Source organism: Ambystoma mexicanum, chromosome 10, assembly GCF_040938575.1.
Source record: "Ambystoma mexicanum isolate Mex_15411 chromosome 10, UKY_AmexF1_1, whole genome shotgun sequence".
In the NCBI taxonomy this organism is placed as follows: domain Eukaryota; kingdom Metazoa; phylum Chordata; class Amphibia; order Caudata; family Ambystomatidae; genus Ambystoma; species Ambystoma mexicanum.
In genome coordinates this window covers 1,492,335,448-1,492,351,345 of record NC_090932.1, presented here as the reverse complement: position 1 = coordinate 1,492,351,345, position 15,898 = coordinate 1,492,335,448, and the positions used below count along the sequence as shown (strand labels likewise).

Genomic DNA, 15,898 nt, shown 5'->3' with positions numbered 1-15,898 from the left:
TAAGCAAATCGACCCAGTTGATTGCACTCCTTCCACAATTGTCACATTCATGCTCCACCTGCTGGATGCAGGGTGGGTTTTTAATTCACTGAAGGTACACCTGGCAGCTCTGTCAGCATACACCACCTCCCATAACAAGGTTTCGTGGTGGAAAGTACCAGTGGTTAAAGTTTTGTGGTGGAAGGAGTAAAGAGACTTCTGCCTCCAATTTCTAACCCACCACCAGGATGGGACCTTAATGTGGTGCGGTCTAAACTCATGAGCCCCCCCATTCGAGCCCATGCATAAAAGCAGTCTCAAACACCTGACTTATAAAACGGCCTTCTTAGTAGCAATTACTTCTATAAGAAGGGTCAGCGAAATTCAGGCTTTGTCCGTGCAGGATCCTTTCTTTACGGTTCATAAAGATAAACTGGTTTTACGTACACACCCTAGGTTCTCACCTAAGTTTATTTCTAAATTCCACGTGAACCAGTCCATCGAGCTTCCGGCTTTCTTCCTAAGACCCTCAAAGCTAGGCTGAGGTGAAACTACACACCCTAGATGTGCGTAGGGCGGTCCTATACTATGTAAACAAAACCAGACCGCTAAGGAAAACAGACAACTGTTTGTCTCCGTAGCTACAGGCAAAGCGGGAGATCGCGTCTCTAAAGGTGCCATCTCTAAATGGATTAACTATATCCAGCTGTGTTACTCCCTTTCTGAAAAAAGTTTCCCTTTCACACCAAGAGCCCACTCTACAAGAGGCATTGGGGGCCACTCTGGCTTTCATCGCAAATGTACCCCTTGACACCATTTGCAAAGCAGCTACTTGGAGCTCTATTCACACCTTTACTCAGCACTACTGCATTGACACCCATTCCAAGACCGATACTCAAGTGGGACAAGCGGTTCTAAGACATTTATTTGCTCATGACCCTTCTCACATCCCACCTCCTAACACTGCTCGCTAATCTATGCACAGCATGTGATCGAAGCAGATTCCACAAGCCTCAGAAGGGATACATTACTCACCGTAATCGTTTTTCTGATGCTTGTATCTGCTTAGATTCACATGCGACCCACCCTTCCTCCCCTCTGAGAGAAGCCATATGGATGCTTGTAGTCTTATCTATCTGCTTGGATAATCTGCACTCGCGCTACTCCTCATGCTACCTCATGTCAGAAAAAACACAATCTGAGGGTCCTAGACGCGTGAGGGATCATGGGTACAGTGGACGTCACACTAGGGATAGTATTTCTGGCACGCCCTGTGTCTACGCCCATTTTCGAGTTTCGAAAAACAAACTGTAATACTCTGCAGCTTCCACTAGATGTCTGCCTATGCACAGCATGTGAATCTAAGCAGATACAAGCATCAATAATACGATTACGGTGAGTAATTTATTCCATATAAATGCAAATAGTACCCTTGTGATTGAAGTCACCTCAGGGTGTAGGAGTAGTGTATGAAGCATATCAAAAACTTATGCACTAGCTTTATTGGACTCTGAAAAGTAATTTTAAAGTGTATTTGACTTGTTACAATGAATTAGAATGCTCATTAAAAAACTAGTGTTAAATAACTTTTTTGTTTTGTTTAATCAATATAAGATTTTTTAAAATACTGTTCATAAACGTAGGTCTGGATTGACTGCATGATTTATTGTTTAAATATTGTTGTAACATTTCCGACAAGTCGCTGTTTTCCGTTCAGAAGATTATTCACAATATATTCCAGAATTTTTCTTGTGGCAATATGCCAGCTGATTCTGTCGCCTCCTATGAGCCTCTACCACCACGTTTCCTCCTCTAGCAGTGTGTTTGTTCCCGCCACGTTAGTGTTGCCTTATTGCTCGAGTCGCTGGACAAACCATCAGGAGATGCCGAATTGATTCTTGTGGTGGAGGCGATATATCATGACAGAATCGGCAACTAGGTGATTGTGCAAGACCTCTGATATGCAAAATTTCATTAGTTTCCAGTAAGTTTAGACGTGCTCTTAATATTGGGTTACGTGCCTGTCTATTCGGGAATTTCTTTATGAAGTTTTGCAGTTCGTTAAGCTTTTTTGTGTTAGCGGGTAGGTGTGAGGTAAGCTTTTGTTTGGCCGCTGCTTCAGTCGTCTTTGCCCAGTCTGCTTCCTTGATTTTACGCAAGATTCTGCATGGATTATGTATACGTTCGTCTTAATCTGCGGCAATAGTGTCAAGTAGGAATGTTTTCCTTTTGCCAGCTTGTTAACATCTCAGATTTGCTTATGTCCAGCTCGCGCTTGATCATTTTGAAAATTTTGTTGCTGTCGACCATTCTGCACTTCCTGTACAGCATTATTGCGTTACAACTCACAGTGCACCCCAGGGACTGAAGACTCAGTTCCTGTCTTATTGCGACTCCTGATGTAGAGTTTGTTAACTTGAGCACCAGTCTCCAGAATGCGGCTTCCAGTTCGGCCCAGAGATTCTTTGGAATAGTTGGCATGGCTTCAGTGCCATATGTCACGGCGGGCACCACCTTCATTTTGTAGAAGTTTATTATTGGTGTTAACGAAAAGTTCCCGAATGTTCTATATATTGCTTTTGTCTGAGCCGCTAGTTTTTTTATCTTTTCGTGAAGAACTGATTGCATGGTGGTTTCATATTTCGAGCTGTCTAGTTGTACTCCTAGGTACTTGAAATTTTGGACAATCTCAATTTTTGCTTGTCCCAGGTGCCATTTTATGTCAGTTTTCTTTTTTTGCTGGATCATGACTTTGGTTTTTTCTTTGTTAATTTAAAGGAAGTTTTGTTTGTGTAATGTTGAAGGCCATTGAGTTGCCGTTGATATCCTATTGGCGTCCTATTGGCGTCTGGTCGAAAAGCGTGAGATGGTCAGCATAGAAGAGGCGTCCAATCGCTGTACTATTTATATCCAAATCCTTGAGTGTAAGTGTTACTTGGCTACTTGTATTTACGAATTTCAATTGTACAGCTCTACAGCTCACATTTACCCCTCCTGAGATAGGCCTAGCTGCTCAGTCAGACTAGCAACTTGTGTAGTACAGACCTATACCAAAAGGTGGGTTACCTAATACCAAAGTGTTGTGTAATCTCACACAGTGTGACTGCACCAATTCATACCTAACCCTGAACATGCACAATTGTTACAGGTGTTAAACAGGTTTGCCAGTCTTTGGATAATGATGCACACCCACAAAATAATACAGTAATTGTATTTAGTCAACATACACATATAATGTATTGATTTCTGGAAAGGAAAACAGTTGGTTAGTGTTATACTAGTGGAGCTTCAGGTTCTAGAGGTGGTTTCCTGGCACAGCAAGTCCAAAACCATAACCCTAGCTAAAGGCAGTCCAGAGAGGGCTCAAATTCTTGCAAAGTAGCAGAAATCAAATGTTAGTTTATTTGAATTTATAAAGCACGCAGCAGCCCTGGGGCATTGTGGCGCTGTTACAGAATACTTGCTTGTTACAGTTATACATTATATTGTATTACATGTATTATACATAGAGCAATACAGAGAATAGTGGTGTTGGTAGGTAATACAAGTTCAATTGGTTAGATCGGAACAGTAAATTAGTACTTGTATGTTATACTTGCAAGGGCAAAGATGGCTGAGTTGAACAGATTGCTTTTTAGCCGTTTGCGGCAGACCGTGTAGGATTTTTCGCTTCTTAGTGCTGTGGGCAGAGCATTCCAATTTGTTGGAGCCAGGTTTTGCAAGCTGGAACCTCCAGCTTTGGTTCTTTTGAATGCAGGTACACAGATTTGGTTGGCCAGGTGGGATCTCGTGGGTCGAGTGGATGAGTTGGGGGTGATCCTTTCTGATAGGTAGGGTGGGGCATCGGAGGAAAGGCATCTGTGTGATGGCATGGTTTTGTAAAGGATACGTTCTGACTGGCAGCCAGTGTGCATCTGTCCTGGCCTGTGAGATATGTTCCCTTTTGGGAATACTCAGAGCGGCTCTAATGGGATTATTCTGTGTGACTTGTAGTTTGATATTTTTAGCAGATGTGCCCAGGAAGAGGGCATTGCAGTAATCAAGTTTGGTGCCGACTGTGGCTCTGGCAATGGCTAGGCAATTTTTTGTGGAGAGGAAGGGCTTGACTGCGTTAATAATCTTGGTGGTTAGGGCAGCGGAGGAGGCTATACCACAGATGTGGCGTGACATAGACAAGGAGTCGTCGAGGTAGACTCCTAGTGTCTTCACTGCCATTTAGACTGTAATGGTCGAGTTGTCAATGATCAAGGTATTGTAAGGCGGGGGGAGTTTATTGAAAGTCTCTTTAGTGCCTACTATGAGGATCTGTTTTATCTCCATTTAAACAGTGGCCGTTGGCTGCCATCCAGGTCTGGATGGCTGTGTATATCTTGGTTAGTAATGCAGAGTCTTGTTCATAGACACCGGTTAGTGGGAATAAGACGTTTTGTCGGCATAGTTTGTATTGGCTATGTCACGACGATCCAGGTCATTGAAGAGGGGGAGGGTGAAAATATTGTACAGTGTGGGAGTGGTACATGATCCCTGTGGTACTCCACAGTGAATGGTGGTAGGGGAGACGCATGTGGAGTCTGTAAAGACTCTCATAGTCAGCCTTTGAGGAAGGATGCGACCCAAGCAATGGCTTGCGGTAAGAGGTGTGCATTGTTTTTAGTTGTGTACCGAGGATATCGTGGTTGACCAGGTCAAAGGCAGCGGACAGATCTAGGAGAAGTGCCGGTTTGCCTTTGTCCATGATGTCACCACGTTGTTTTTTGAGGTTGAGTAGGGCAGATTCTGTCCCATGTCCAGGTCTGAATCGTGATTGTCTTTTGCTTAGGATATGGTTTGCTTCAAGGTATTGCTGGATTTGCGTATAAGCAACTTTGTCTATAATCTTGAGCAAGAAAGGGACAGTAGTGATGGACCTGTAATTGTTGGGTATTTCTGGGTCCAATGTGGATTCTTGCAGTAGTGTGCGCTCCCAGGCTTCTTTAAGGCTATCTGGCACGGTATTAGAGTTGGAGGCGCTGATGAATGTCTTTATGAAGGGTGCAAGTGTCTGCACATTCTTTGATTAGTTTGGCGGGGCAAGTGTCTCCTTTGCTGTTGGAGGGCCTGATTTTTTTGACAATGTCGATTACTTCGGACTCAGTAACTTCTCTAAATTTGAAGGGTGGGTCCTTCGTGACCTCTTTCTCAGAGGAAGGATAGCTTGATGTGCTGAGTGAGATTATGGATACTTTGTAGTCCCTTGGAAGAAAGATGCAAGAAGGCTTAACCAATGTTGGAAACCCTGTTAAAAGGACATGCTACATGGACACAAGCAGTGGCTTGAGTCTGAGGTAAGAGGGGCTTGCCCTGGACACCTCTGTGCATTCCAACGCTCTGGAGCGACTTTCTGGAATCTGGCAAGCAATAACTTTTTCCCCACAATACCTTATGATATGTTAATTTTATAAAGCGCGCGCTCACACACACACCAAAGCATCTTGGCGCTAGAAATTAACCAGGAAGTTTTAAAAACTAGCTGACAGAAAAATATTTAGAACGGGTATGTTTTCAGCAGCGGTCAAAAGGCAATGAGATTTTTTTTTTTTTGTAGCCCTCAATGTAACAGGCCAGGGAATTCCACAATTTGGCAGCCGCCACAGAAAAAGGGCACCACCCACCCGCTCAAAATGATAGCGAGGAATCCCAGGAAGACAAGAGCCCTTACACCACAGTTTGCAAAAAGACACATAAGGACAGAACCTTTCCTGGAGGTATTCAGCACCAGATCCATAGAAAGCCTGGTGAACTATTGCCAGTGATTTAAAGCGTACCCGCTGAAGAACAGGCAGTGTTCGGAGGACAGAGGAAATATGAGCACCATATGGCATACCAGTACATCTTTAAGCCGCATAGATTGGAGAAAGCAGCAGGGGTGTCCCCTGCTCCCCATGAAAAATTAAGGGTTTGGTGGTTGCGGGGGTGTTCCCCCTGCATGTTACATGTAGTAATGTCCCCACAAAAAGCTCCCATTTTTCAGTGATTCTTTATTTATTTTTTTCATGGCGATATTTTGATGGGACGTTATTACATGGAACCCCATGGAATGGGAGGCTGAAAAAATGACTCCCAAGTTATTTACCTGCGGCACCGGAGCAGGGCAACGGCCAAGTTCCATCGGCCAAAGACCAAATTGAATCAGACTGGAAGGCGACCGAACGAGGGCCATGCGGGGGGGTATACCACCAGGACCTCCGTCTTGTCCCCATTAAGCTTCAGCCAATTGCTGCCCATCCACTCACTCATGGCCAACGGGCAACCCCTAAGCTGAGAAGCTAGGCCTGGCTGGGTAGAGTCCAACCGGACGATGAATTGCGCATCATTAGCATAGGAGTAACGCCTAAAGCCGTGAGAACGGATGAACAAAACAAGAGGCTGGAGATATACATGTTAAAAAGGACAAGGCGGATCCCCGGGAGACCCCACACAACAGGACCGAAGCGGCTGAAAGGAAAGAGGCAAGTGTCAATGTTTGACTACAGTCAGCCAAAAAAGAGACAAGCCAAGACCTGAACTGAAAGGCCGACCACTGCCAAACTATCTAATAGTACCTTAGGTAAGTAGAACATGTTTGTGCTGGATGCTCTGTGATATTGCAGTTTTTGACCCGACCTCCGGATTCCTTGGTCTGATGACGAAAGACAATGGACGGTATCTCTCAGCAGCAGTCTCAACCGAGGACCTATGGCACAACTCAACAACTACTCTGGTCACACTGCGGTTTTGGTACCCTTTTCTGCAGCACTAACAAAGGACATGATTTGCCTGGTCAATGTTCTTCGCGTCATGCAGTCCCACACTCTGCTGACGGGGTCTGTGCGAGTTGTATCGGATCTCGGAGTTATCCTTGAGAGCTCAGCAAGGATTTGGATGGATTCGGCATTTCCATGACGTTGCACTCGAAATGGGCAGCAGGTCTCTTGGTATTGGAGTTTTGAAGCTCTGGAAAGTCACAGGACCTCTGGAGATGGCTCAAATCAGTTCTTCTTGGGACTTTTTGTTCCCACCAGTCAAAGGGAAGGAGTCAAGTTCCTCTGTTGCACAGAAAACGGGGTGAAGACAGCAGTGGTCACTTCACGGTGTTGCAAAGGGTCTGCAGGCGTCGCTGGTCATCTTCTTATTTGGTTACATCAGTTTCCAATGGTCGACTTGCTTTGCGCTATCCCATCCTTACCTTTCATACATTTCCTGCGCACACTCCTCTGCAATCTTCCCCAGCAGTTTACAGAACGGGGGAGTTTGGTTGTCCAATCAGGACAGTCGGACCCCTAGTCGGAGCTGGTCTCATTTAGGCACTCTGGCAGACATAGAACAGGAGGGTGCAACACTGCTCCCTTACTTCCTGCCTGCCCAGACATTCTGGAGCCTAGGCGGGGGACACCCAAAGTTTCCCGCTGAAGGACACGGGGGACACACGGACACACGGACAACCCCCCCCTCCTCTCCCCCCCCTCTCCCCTCCCCCCCCCCCTCCCCCAAGTTGGTACTTGGGTGCCCCTGTTGTGCACTACCGGGTCTATCGACATAGTCTGCGGTAGAACAATTGCACAATAGTTGCTAGTACACTGCCATCAACCATAACTAGGATATTGTCTGTGATATGTCACAGGAGCAGAGAGAGGGGGGGGGAATACTAAGGTCATGGGAGCTTCCTTCGAACCTTTGCATCGGGTCCTGCTCAAGTTTCTCTCATGGAAGAAAGTTTTCCCCGTTGCTATCACATTGGCCAGGCAGGTCAGGAAGATTCAGGCCCTGTCTTGCAAGCAGCCTTAGGTCAGGAAGATTCAGGCCCTGTCTTGCAAGCAGCCTTAGGTCAGGAAGATTCAGGCCCTGTCTTGCAAGCAGCCTTACTTGTCTTTCCACGCTTCAAGAGTGGTGCTGCGTGCGCACCCCACCTTTATGCCAAAGGTACTGTCGGAATTCCACCTCAACGCACCTTCGGTGTTACCTGTCTTCTTCCTGAATCTGTCGTCCGCAGAAAGGGCCTTGCATTCGCTGGACTTTGCTCGTGCCTTGAAGTTCTACGTGGCACATATGAAGAATTTTCGGAAGACTTCTCAGTTGTTCGTCAACTTTGGAACTATAAATCAAGGAAAGGCCTTCTCGACGGCTTCCATCTCCAGGTGGCTCTCTGGCTGCATCATGCACTGTCATCGACTGGCTAGCAGGCCTCTGCCAGGCTGGCCGATAGCCCACTCCACCTGAGCCATTACAGCAACAATGGCTTTTTTTCTGCTGTGCCCCTGCTCGACATCTGCAGGGCTGCTACGTGGAGATCTACGCACATCTTCAAGATTCTTCTGCATCAAAAGGGATTCCAGAGAGGAGTACTGAGTCCGCCAAGCAGCGCTACGCAACCTGTTAGTTTGAGAGTGTTGGGGAGAATTCTCATCTGTGTTATTTCCCTTCTATGTTAGTGACCCCCTAGCTCTTTTGCTGAACTTTAGGTCTTTTTAATTTTTATCCTGGCGAGAGTGAACTTTTTCCCACTCATGTATTTTTCTTTGATTTGAACCCTGTTTCTTTTGGTTTTGGAGTCTGACAAGCACCATAAGTGGCATCCTTTTTGTATTGTCACACCCAACACCCTCAGGGCAGTGTCGGAGAAGTCCTTTGGATTTCTCAAGGTATAAATACCTTCTCTTGGATAAACTACTGTTTCCAAGAGTAATAAAGTGAAATGGACTCTACTTGATTTGTTTCCGTAGACCCAGCACACTCTATCTGGAGGGGTTACTTTGTCTACCTTCTCATGTAACATTTTTGCTAACCTTTCTACAATGAATGGCTGGTGGCAGTGGTTTATTTTTTCCTACCATTGTGCGTTTTTACCACAGGCTGAATCCTCGGTTGAAGTATTGCACCCATGGGTGCCCGTTTTGTCAAAATGGCCCCGTCGTCTTTTTTTTTCCATTTCTTGTTGGAAAGTTTCTTCTTGAGATTTATCTGCGTGCCAAACCAGGTTTGGTCCCTTTGTTCGTTTTGTCTTTGGCAGGATTCACTGGTGAAGCCTGTCTCTGGTTCAAGCGTGTCTGGCAGGGCAGGAAGCAGGGGAGGTTCCCGAAAGTCTGTGCTTGCTTAGTCTCCTTGGTTACAGGAATGCACCCAAAGGTGAATGGCCGGCTGGCTGTCCTTTACAGACAGCCACCCTGCTGTGAGTGGCGGCTAGGCTGCGAATGAATGGGAGAGAATTGCATAAAAGGCGAGATTTTTCAAGGAAGGCAGAGTCAACCACTGGATGAAGAAACCAATGAAGAAGCTGGAAGAGCAGCTTGCTGCACCCGCCTGGACCGTCGTTGGTTTGCCCGGTGAAGCCCTGCTGCAGTGCTGAAGCTTCGAATTTCTAATCGACTAGCGAAGCCTGAAAGGACGACTTCTTCCCTTGGGTTGGTGGGACCAATTGACCACAAGACTAACTTGACTGGAACCCCTCTCTGTGCTGGCTGTACTTCTTTGTTGCGGCTTGAACCAAGTGCCAGGAACACCAGAATCAAGTGCATCATTTTTAAGCCAGAGCAGAGCTCCAGGAAGATCCTCCGGACTCCCTCGAAGCAGGACCAACCAAGCCTGAGCCACCTCAGCAGTGTGCTGGACCCCAAAAGCAAGGAAAGTCCACAAGGTGTCCAAGAACTGTGGTGGTGCTATTTGCAAATAGCTGAAACCACGAAGTGCCGCTGATCTGAAGTGTGCCGACTGCTGCTGCCGACCTTCAAACCGTAGTGCGGGAGTCCCCAGACGTCCTCCCTCTTGTCCCCAAGACTGAGGCCCAGGAACAGGATCTGCAGGATTGCAACAGGAACAGCAGCCAGCTGGAACCTTTTCTTCAGACTCTTGTAACTAGGGGTACTTGCCTCTTGTTTGTAGCTTGCCTGCTCACTGGAGACTTGCAATAGCTGCCATTTGCAGAGTTGCTTGCATCTTTGCTCTTCACAAGCCTCCCAGCTTGTGGCCCAACAGTGAAAAACGCTAACATTATGCAAGACTATGTTCAAGAAGTGCCTCGGCTCCCCTAGACTTTGCTCAATTGACATTGGTTGTCCTGGCTCCCTGAAGAGACTTCTTCCCCTCTGACTGTTGATCTGTCCCTACAAAAAGTCATACATATTTTACTTGTATAGTGTATTACAGGCCTATACCAAAGGTTGAGTTACCTATTGTCAAGAGGACAAGGCTAGTGTAGTCTCCCACAGGGTTACTACATACAATTTTGCCTAACAGAGGGGAGTCTGTTCTAGTGTGGACTATTATTGCTTCTATTGTGCCTTGCCACCCCCTGTGGTTGTGTATATGTGCTGCTGTCATCGTTATTCGGGAGCATGTGAATTCATGCCAGAACCCATGCTGGAGAAGGTTTAAATTACTTACCTGTAACTATTGTTTTCCGGCATGAATTCACATGTGAATCCTCCTTCCGTCCCATCTGTGGCTCTTGTTTCATGCTGCCACTTTACATGCTTACCACATCTGAAGATGGCCACCAGGGGTGGAGTTTAGGAATAGCACTGTCATTGGATGGGGCCAGTATGACCATGATTGGTTTAGAGAAGAAATAGTTTTGAAATGAAACTGATTTTTCTTTTACTGAGGATTCCCAGCCTGACTGGGAATATTCATGAGCATGCAAATCCAGGCCAGACCCATGCTGGAGAACAATATTTACAGGTAAGTAACTTAAACCTTATTGGAGAGACCTTTTGACATGCTGCCCCATGCAGAGGTCTTCACTGTTATGGATTTAGTGAAGATGTCCATGACAGGGAGTTATAATTAGTTTTTTGTCGAATGTCCACTGTTTTAAACCATCTAAACTTTGAGAGTGCATATATATACAATATACATTTTTCCTTTTTTTTTTCTTCTTTTCTTCCTACAGGTAGTTGGAAGTGTGCTGTATTTTGCCAGTTTCTGCCTCGACAAACTAGGGCAGCCTTTGCTAAATGAAAATCCACAGCTCACTGAAGGGTGGGATGTGCCCACGTATCCTTTTTTATTGCTTTTAGGATTTGCTTTGAACACTTATGTCTTTGAGAGAGATGGTACGTGTAATTTCTGATGCTTGTTAATCTGCTTAGAATCGCATGCTGTGCATATGGTCCGACATCCAGTGGTAACCACAGAGTATTACATCTCGTCTTTCGAGGATCGAAAGGGGACGTCAACATAGGCGTGTAACAATCCCTAATGTGACGTGTAATTCCTCACGGGTCGAGGTCCCTCAGATTGTTTTTTTCCGCCCAGATTACTGGTCGCCCTAATGCAGAGCTCTTGCATAAAGATAACAACATTATTGTCATAATTATCGACTTTGGTCGGGTTGATCCTGTGCAATGCCAAAGACTGCTGCAGACTTTCGACGCCTGTTGATCTGGCCGGTGCTGCCGTCCACGTGGTCAGGGTTTCTGGCCAGCCTGTACAGTACGGAGAGTGGGGTTGGGGTGGCCATATTCTTAAAAATTTTCCTTTCCTTTCATCCGGTTTGCTCCCTGGGTTTTTGTCATAGCTGTACCTGTCTTGCGGTATGGACAAGATGCCATTTAGATTTTGCCCATCTTGCCAAATATCCGTGGAAAGACTAGCGCCCTCGGTGCAACAACTGTCTTTCCCCTCGACCACAAAGAGGCAACTTATGCAGCTTGTTAACTCCTGCGCCCCATGCCAATTTAAGGAGAGCTATCAGGAGAGCTATCTAAAGCAGTGGCCGGCCTACGGCATGTCGCAGGCCAAATGTTGTTCTCCCGCCGCAACCGCCGAAAGGATGCTGGGGGGTGGGAACTAGCGATGACCAGTCCTCCGTTTCGGATGCCATTGACCTAACGGCGGATGGTTCTCGGTCCGCAGCGCCCGTCCCCGAGAGGCACGATGCAAATCATGCTATGGGGAAGAAAACCTGGCGATGGCGGCGCACACGATTTAAACACCAAACGCACAACCCACAGTTCTGCTTCAGCGGTTCTGTCGAAGCATACCAAAGCGACAAAGGACCCGTAAAACTTCGACTGGATCCGCTGATCTGCGTGATCGCAGCCTTCCCCATGATCGCAGCTGCGGCCTGCGACTGGGCAATCTAAAGTAAAGGGCGCTAGCAGTAAAACGCACGCGGCCGTCGAGACGCTCCAGGAGGAGTGCAGACGCATCTTAAGGCCCTGGTGGCGCCGAAATCCACTGTTAATCCTCCGACCCACCCGATAGATTGCCCTGTTTCCCCAAGCATTGGGGAGAGCATTGCAAGGATTGCTGCGGCAGTTAGACTGAAGGAACGGTTTAAAGAGGTGGCAAAACACAAGGAGCGGCCTAGAGACGTGCCGAAGGACTCGCCACAGCACCCCGTACCCCACAAGGGGACAAATCTCAACGTCCCAGAGAAGATGAGCCATTTCCTCCCCTGGACTCCTCTGGTTCATCCCCATGGACCAGGGAGAAGTTTGAGGGGTGTATAAACAGTTTAGAGAAATTGGTCTTATTCTGAAAGGTTTGCTCCCAAGAGATCTCGGGAAGACCTTCCTTTTACACCTGTGTCCAAGTTTCAAAGGACCTTGGAGGATCCACATTAGGAATATACCTATGACCTCACGGATGATGACATCCTTATAGACATGTATGTGCAGGATGAGGATGCCCCCTCTGGGGATGATTACAATGTGGATGACCAGGCTGAGCCTATGGACAATTGGGAAGACAGCCGTCGGGGTGCTCAACCTTTGGCCGCCCCTACTCTCACCCAGGACCCTGATGCCCTGTGCATGGATCCACTGCCGTCCTCCAAGCCTCCCCTGTGGATGATCAAATGGCGTTTACACCATCTTGAAAAAGGCAGCTGAACATTTTCAGATCGCCGCACAAGAGGCCTTGCCGGACTGATTTTGTGGAGGACACACTCAAGGAAAAACCTCTTTGTTGAACTCTCTCAATAGGCGATTGGCACCTAAATTGTTGAGGCCAGCTCAAACCAGGACGGTGAACCCTAGGCTGGAGAAGTTAAGTCCTTATCCGACCGACCCTGCCACCCCAAATTCTTTAGTAGTTGCCATTACTAGGAAACGGGCTGGTGTCCCCCTGTCTACAGGAGAGGCACCACCCGATAAAGAGTCCAAAAGACTGTATGCACTGGGGAAGAGGGTCACAGCTGCTGCTGCTGCATTCTCCACCAGAATAGCCAATAACACCACGCTATTGGGCAGCTATGCAGACGTACAGTGGAACCTGCTGCAAGAAGGCCTTAAATAGGTAACAGAACCTATGTGAGCTAAGTGGCTTGCCATCATATCAAAAGGCAAGCAGGCCAATCAGAATGTGCTTAAGAACACTCTAGACGCTTCTGAGACAGCGCAAAGAACCTTGGCACAAGGTACCCTGCTCAAGTGACATGCCTGGCTGAGGAACTCCAGGTTCAAGACGGAGACCCAGGCAACCTTAATGAACAAACCCGTTGAGGAAACCAACTTGTTTGGCAAGGCAGTGGACGAAGCACTTGAAACAGCCAAGAAAGAGCATGAGACACTGTTAGGGAGAATTCTCATAAATGTGCTAATTCCCTTCACCTTAGAGATCCCCAGCAACTTTGCTGGATTTTGAGGGCTTGGTTTTTTTTAACCTGGAGAGTGACTGTATTTTTTCCCTACTCATGTATTTTGATGTTTTACTCTTGTGTTCTTTGATTATGGAGTTTTAGACTGCTCCATAGGCATCATCTTTTCATGTGTCGCACAACACTCTCAGTGCAGTGACACAGGGAAGCCTACAAACAGCTACCGGAATCAAAGATTTGCCAGTTTGCCAGCTTTGTGACCAGTCCCCGTGCAGTGCAGAAGTCCCCCGACATCTTCCCTCTTGTCCCCACTACTGAGGCTCGTGAACAGCGAGATCTGCAGGAACTGCCAGGAACAGTAGTCCTCAGCTGCATCTTTTTCTTCAAAATAAGGTACTGTAAAACCCGACCGAGAGAAATTACCACTCACTGCTAAAGTGCATGAAACTTTGGCAACTTGCTCGCCTAGTCAGTTTGTGATCCGACATATGAATCTTTCTTCTATGAACTACTTCTCCAGCATGGGGTCTGGTATGGATTCACATGCTCATAAATATTCCCCGTCGTCAGGCTGGGAATCCTCGGTAAAGAAAAAATCAGTATCAGTTTCGTTTCTGATCTGTCTTTCTTAGTAACCAATCAGTGATCTATGGGTCATACTGCCCCCAGCCAATGACTGCCCTCTCCCTAAGCCCCGCCTCCGGCAGCCATCCTCAAATTTTTACTGCACGCTCAAGTGTTGGGAGTCCTCGTGCTTTAGCTCTCGAGTTTTTTGCTGCTTTTTCAGGAAATGTTCTCATTTCGGTTTGATCGAGCCTCATGCTCCGTTTCTACTTCCGACAACGGGGACCCGTTTCGGAATTCTCCCATGCCCCTCAAGGGTGAAGTTTTCGTCGAGTTTACACTTCTTGGAGGATTCCGGAAGATTTGCGGCCTACATCAACGGACATGCCCCAGGACAAGGGAAGCTCGACGCCCGGATCCAAGCTATTCAGGTGCTGCCCTGGATGCAGATTGCTAAACGTTTTCAAGGAGGACGAGCACTCGCGATGTCTCTACTGCCTTCATGAGGACAAGACTCACGTGGAGAAGGACTGTGCGTTCTGAAAGAACCTTTCGGAACGGACCAAACAAGATCGTCATTCCCGCCTCGCCGCCTGGCTGGAGAAGGGCACAGCAGGTGAGAAGGCGAAGAAAGTCTGAGCGGGCTTCTAAGTCCTGTGAGGGTGCGACGGGGGCCCAACAGAAGGCCAAGCACCACGAGTCCGCGGGCACCGGGAGCGCCGAAAGGTCGGGCTCTTCGCTGCCAGGCAGGGCGCTACTTCCCCGGCACGTTCGACCACGAGCCAGCGCTCTGGTTCAGGGAAGAGGAAGTCCGAGAACCCGGGTAAGCCGCTGGAGCGGACCCCATCGATCTCGAAGGGGGAGCGAGGCGCTGACCCTCCCCCCCAAGGCTAAGGCCCAGGACGCACCTAAGGTGGTGAGGGCTTTGATCCAGCCGGCAAAGGCCTCTATCGAAGTGGTCGCTGCAACCCTGGCGAAGCCGGCTGAGACTACGCCAGTGGAAACGGCCTCTGGGCCCAGAGTATCCCTGCCACCGCAGAGGGAATCCTCTTTCCAGCCCATCGTTAAGACCCCCGTGAAGTCCCCGGCAGAAAGGGGGGGGGCGGCGGTGGCCATTACAGACTCGGAATCAGCCTCTGAGGAGCTGGTGGAAACCGAGAAGGGCCTCAACGAGAGGTTCATGGGCCTCAACGAGAGGTTCGAGAAGGTTCGATCCCAGGGGGCGGTCCCTGCTGACGTGATCGAAGAGGGCCCAGTGGAGCGCCATCCCGTCCGTCGCAGCCATTACCCGAGCCCCAGGATAGCTCGGCGGCCATTTTGTTGGCAATCCAAATGTACCGAGATAAGGACGAGATTACCACGGACCCCGACGGAGGATCCAGAACCAGGCCTGTCGGGAAGCCCTCCGAACAAGCGGAGGAGAGTCCACCCCGCTCCGCCCCTCGTGCCTGCGAGACGTGTGGACCCCTCATCCCCCTCGCCGGACCCTAGAGAGGATACAGTGACGGATACAGGGACGGACCATGACGGCAGCGATGACACAGCGGACATCCCGTCATCAATATCCCCCCACCACCCCCCACGGGCTTCTCCAGCCGACGAAATTGGCTCCTTCCACACCATGATAACCAGGGCATCCCAGTTCTTCCAGCTCTGCCCTGAAGAACAAAAAAAGGAAGGGTTTCTGTACCAACGAGAGGCCAAGAGGAAGACGGTCCTCGCGGTGCCTTTGCTCGATGACATCTGGGACGAGGGGCTTGCTGTCCTCAAGGACCCTTCCACGACGCCCGCCAAGAGGGA

General features: G+C 48.3%; 1 protein-coding gene across 3 annotated transcripts in view; it reads left to right on the top strand.

Moving 5' to 3' along the window:
- The window catches only part of ZCCHC8 (zinc finger CCHC-type containing 8), a 723,649-nt gene that overhangs the window by 267,586 nt on the left and 440,165 nt on the right, over positions 1 to 15,898 (top strand). For all 3 annotated transcript variants that reach the window (XM_069619621.1, XM_069619619.1, XM_069619620.1), the window contains exon 6: positions 10,883 to 10,986. In XM_069619621.1, coding sequence (XP_069475722.1) covers positions 10,883 to 10,986 — 104 coding nt within the window. The remainder of the gene's footprint in view (positions 1 to 10,882; positions 10,987 to 15,898) is intronic.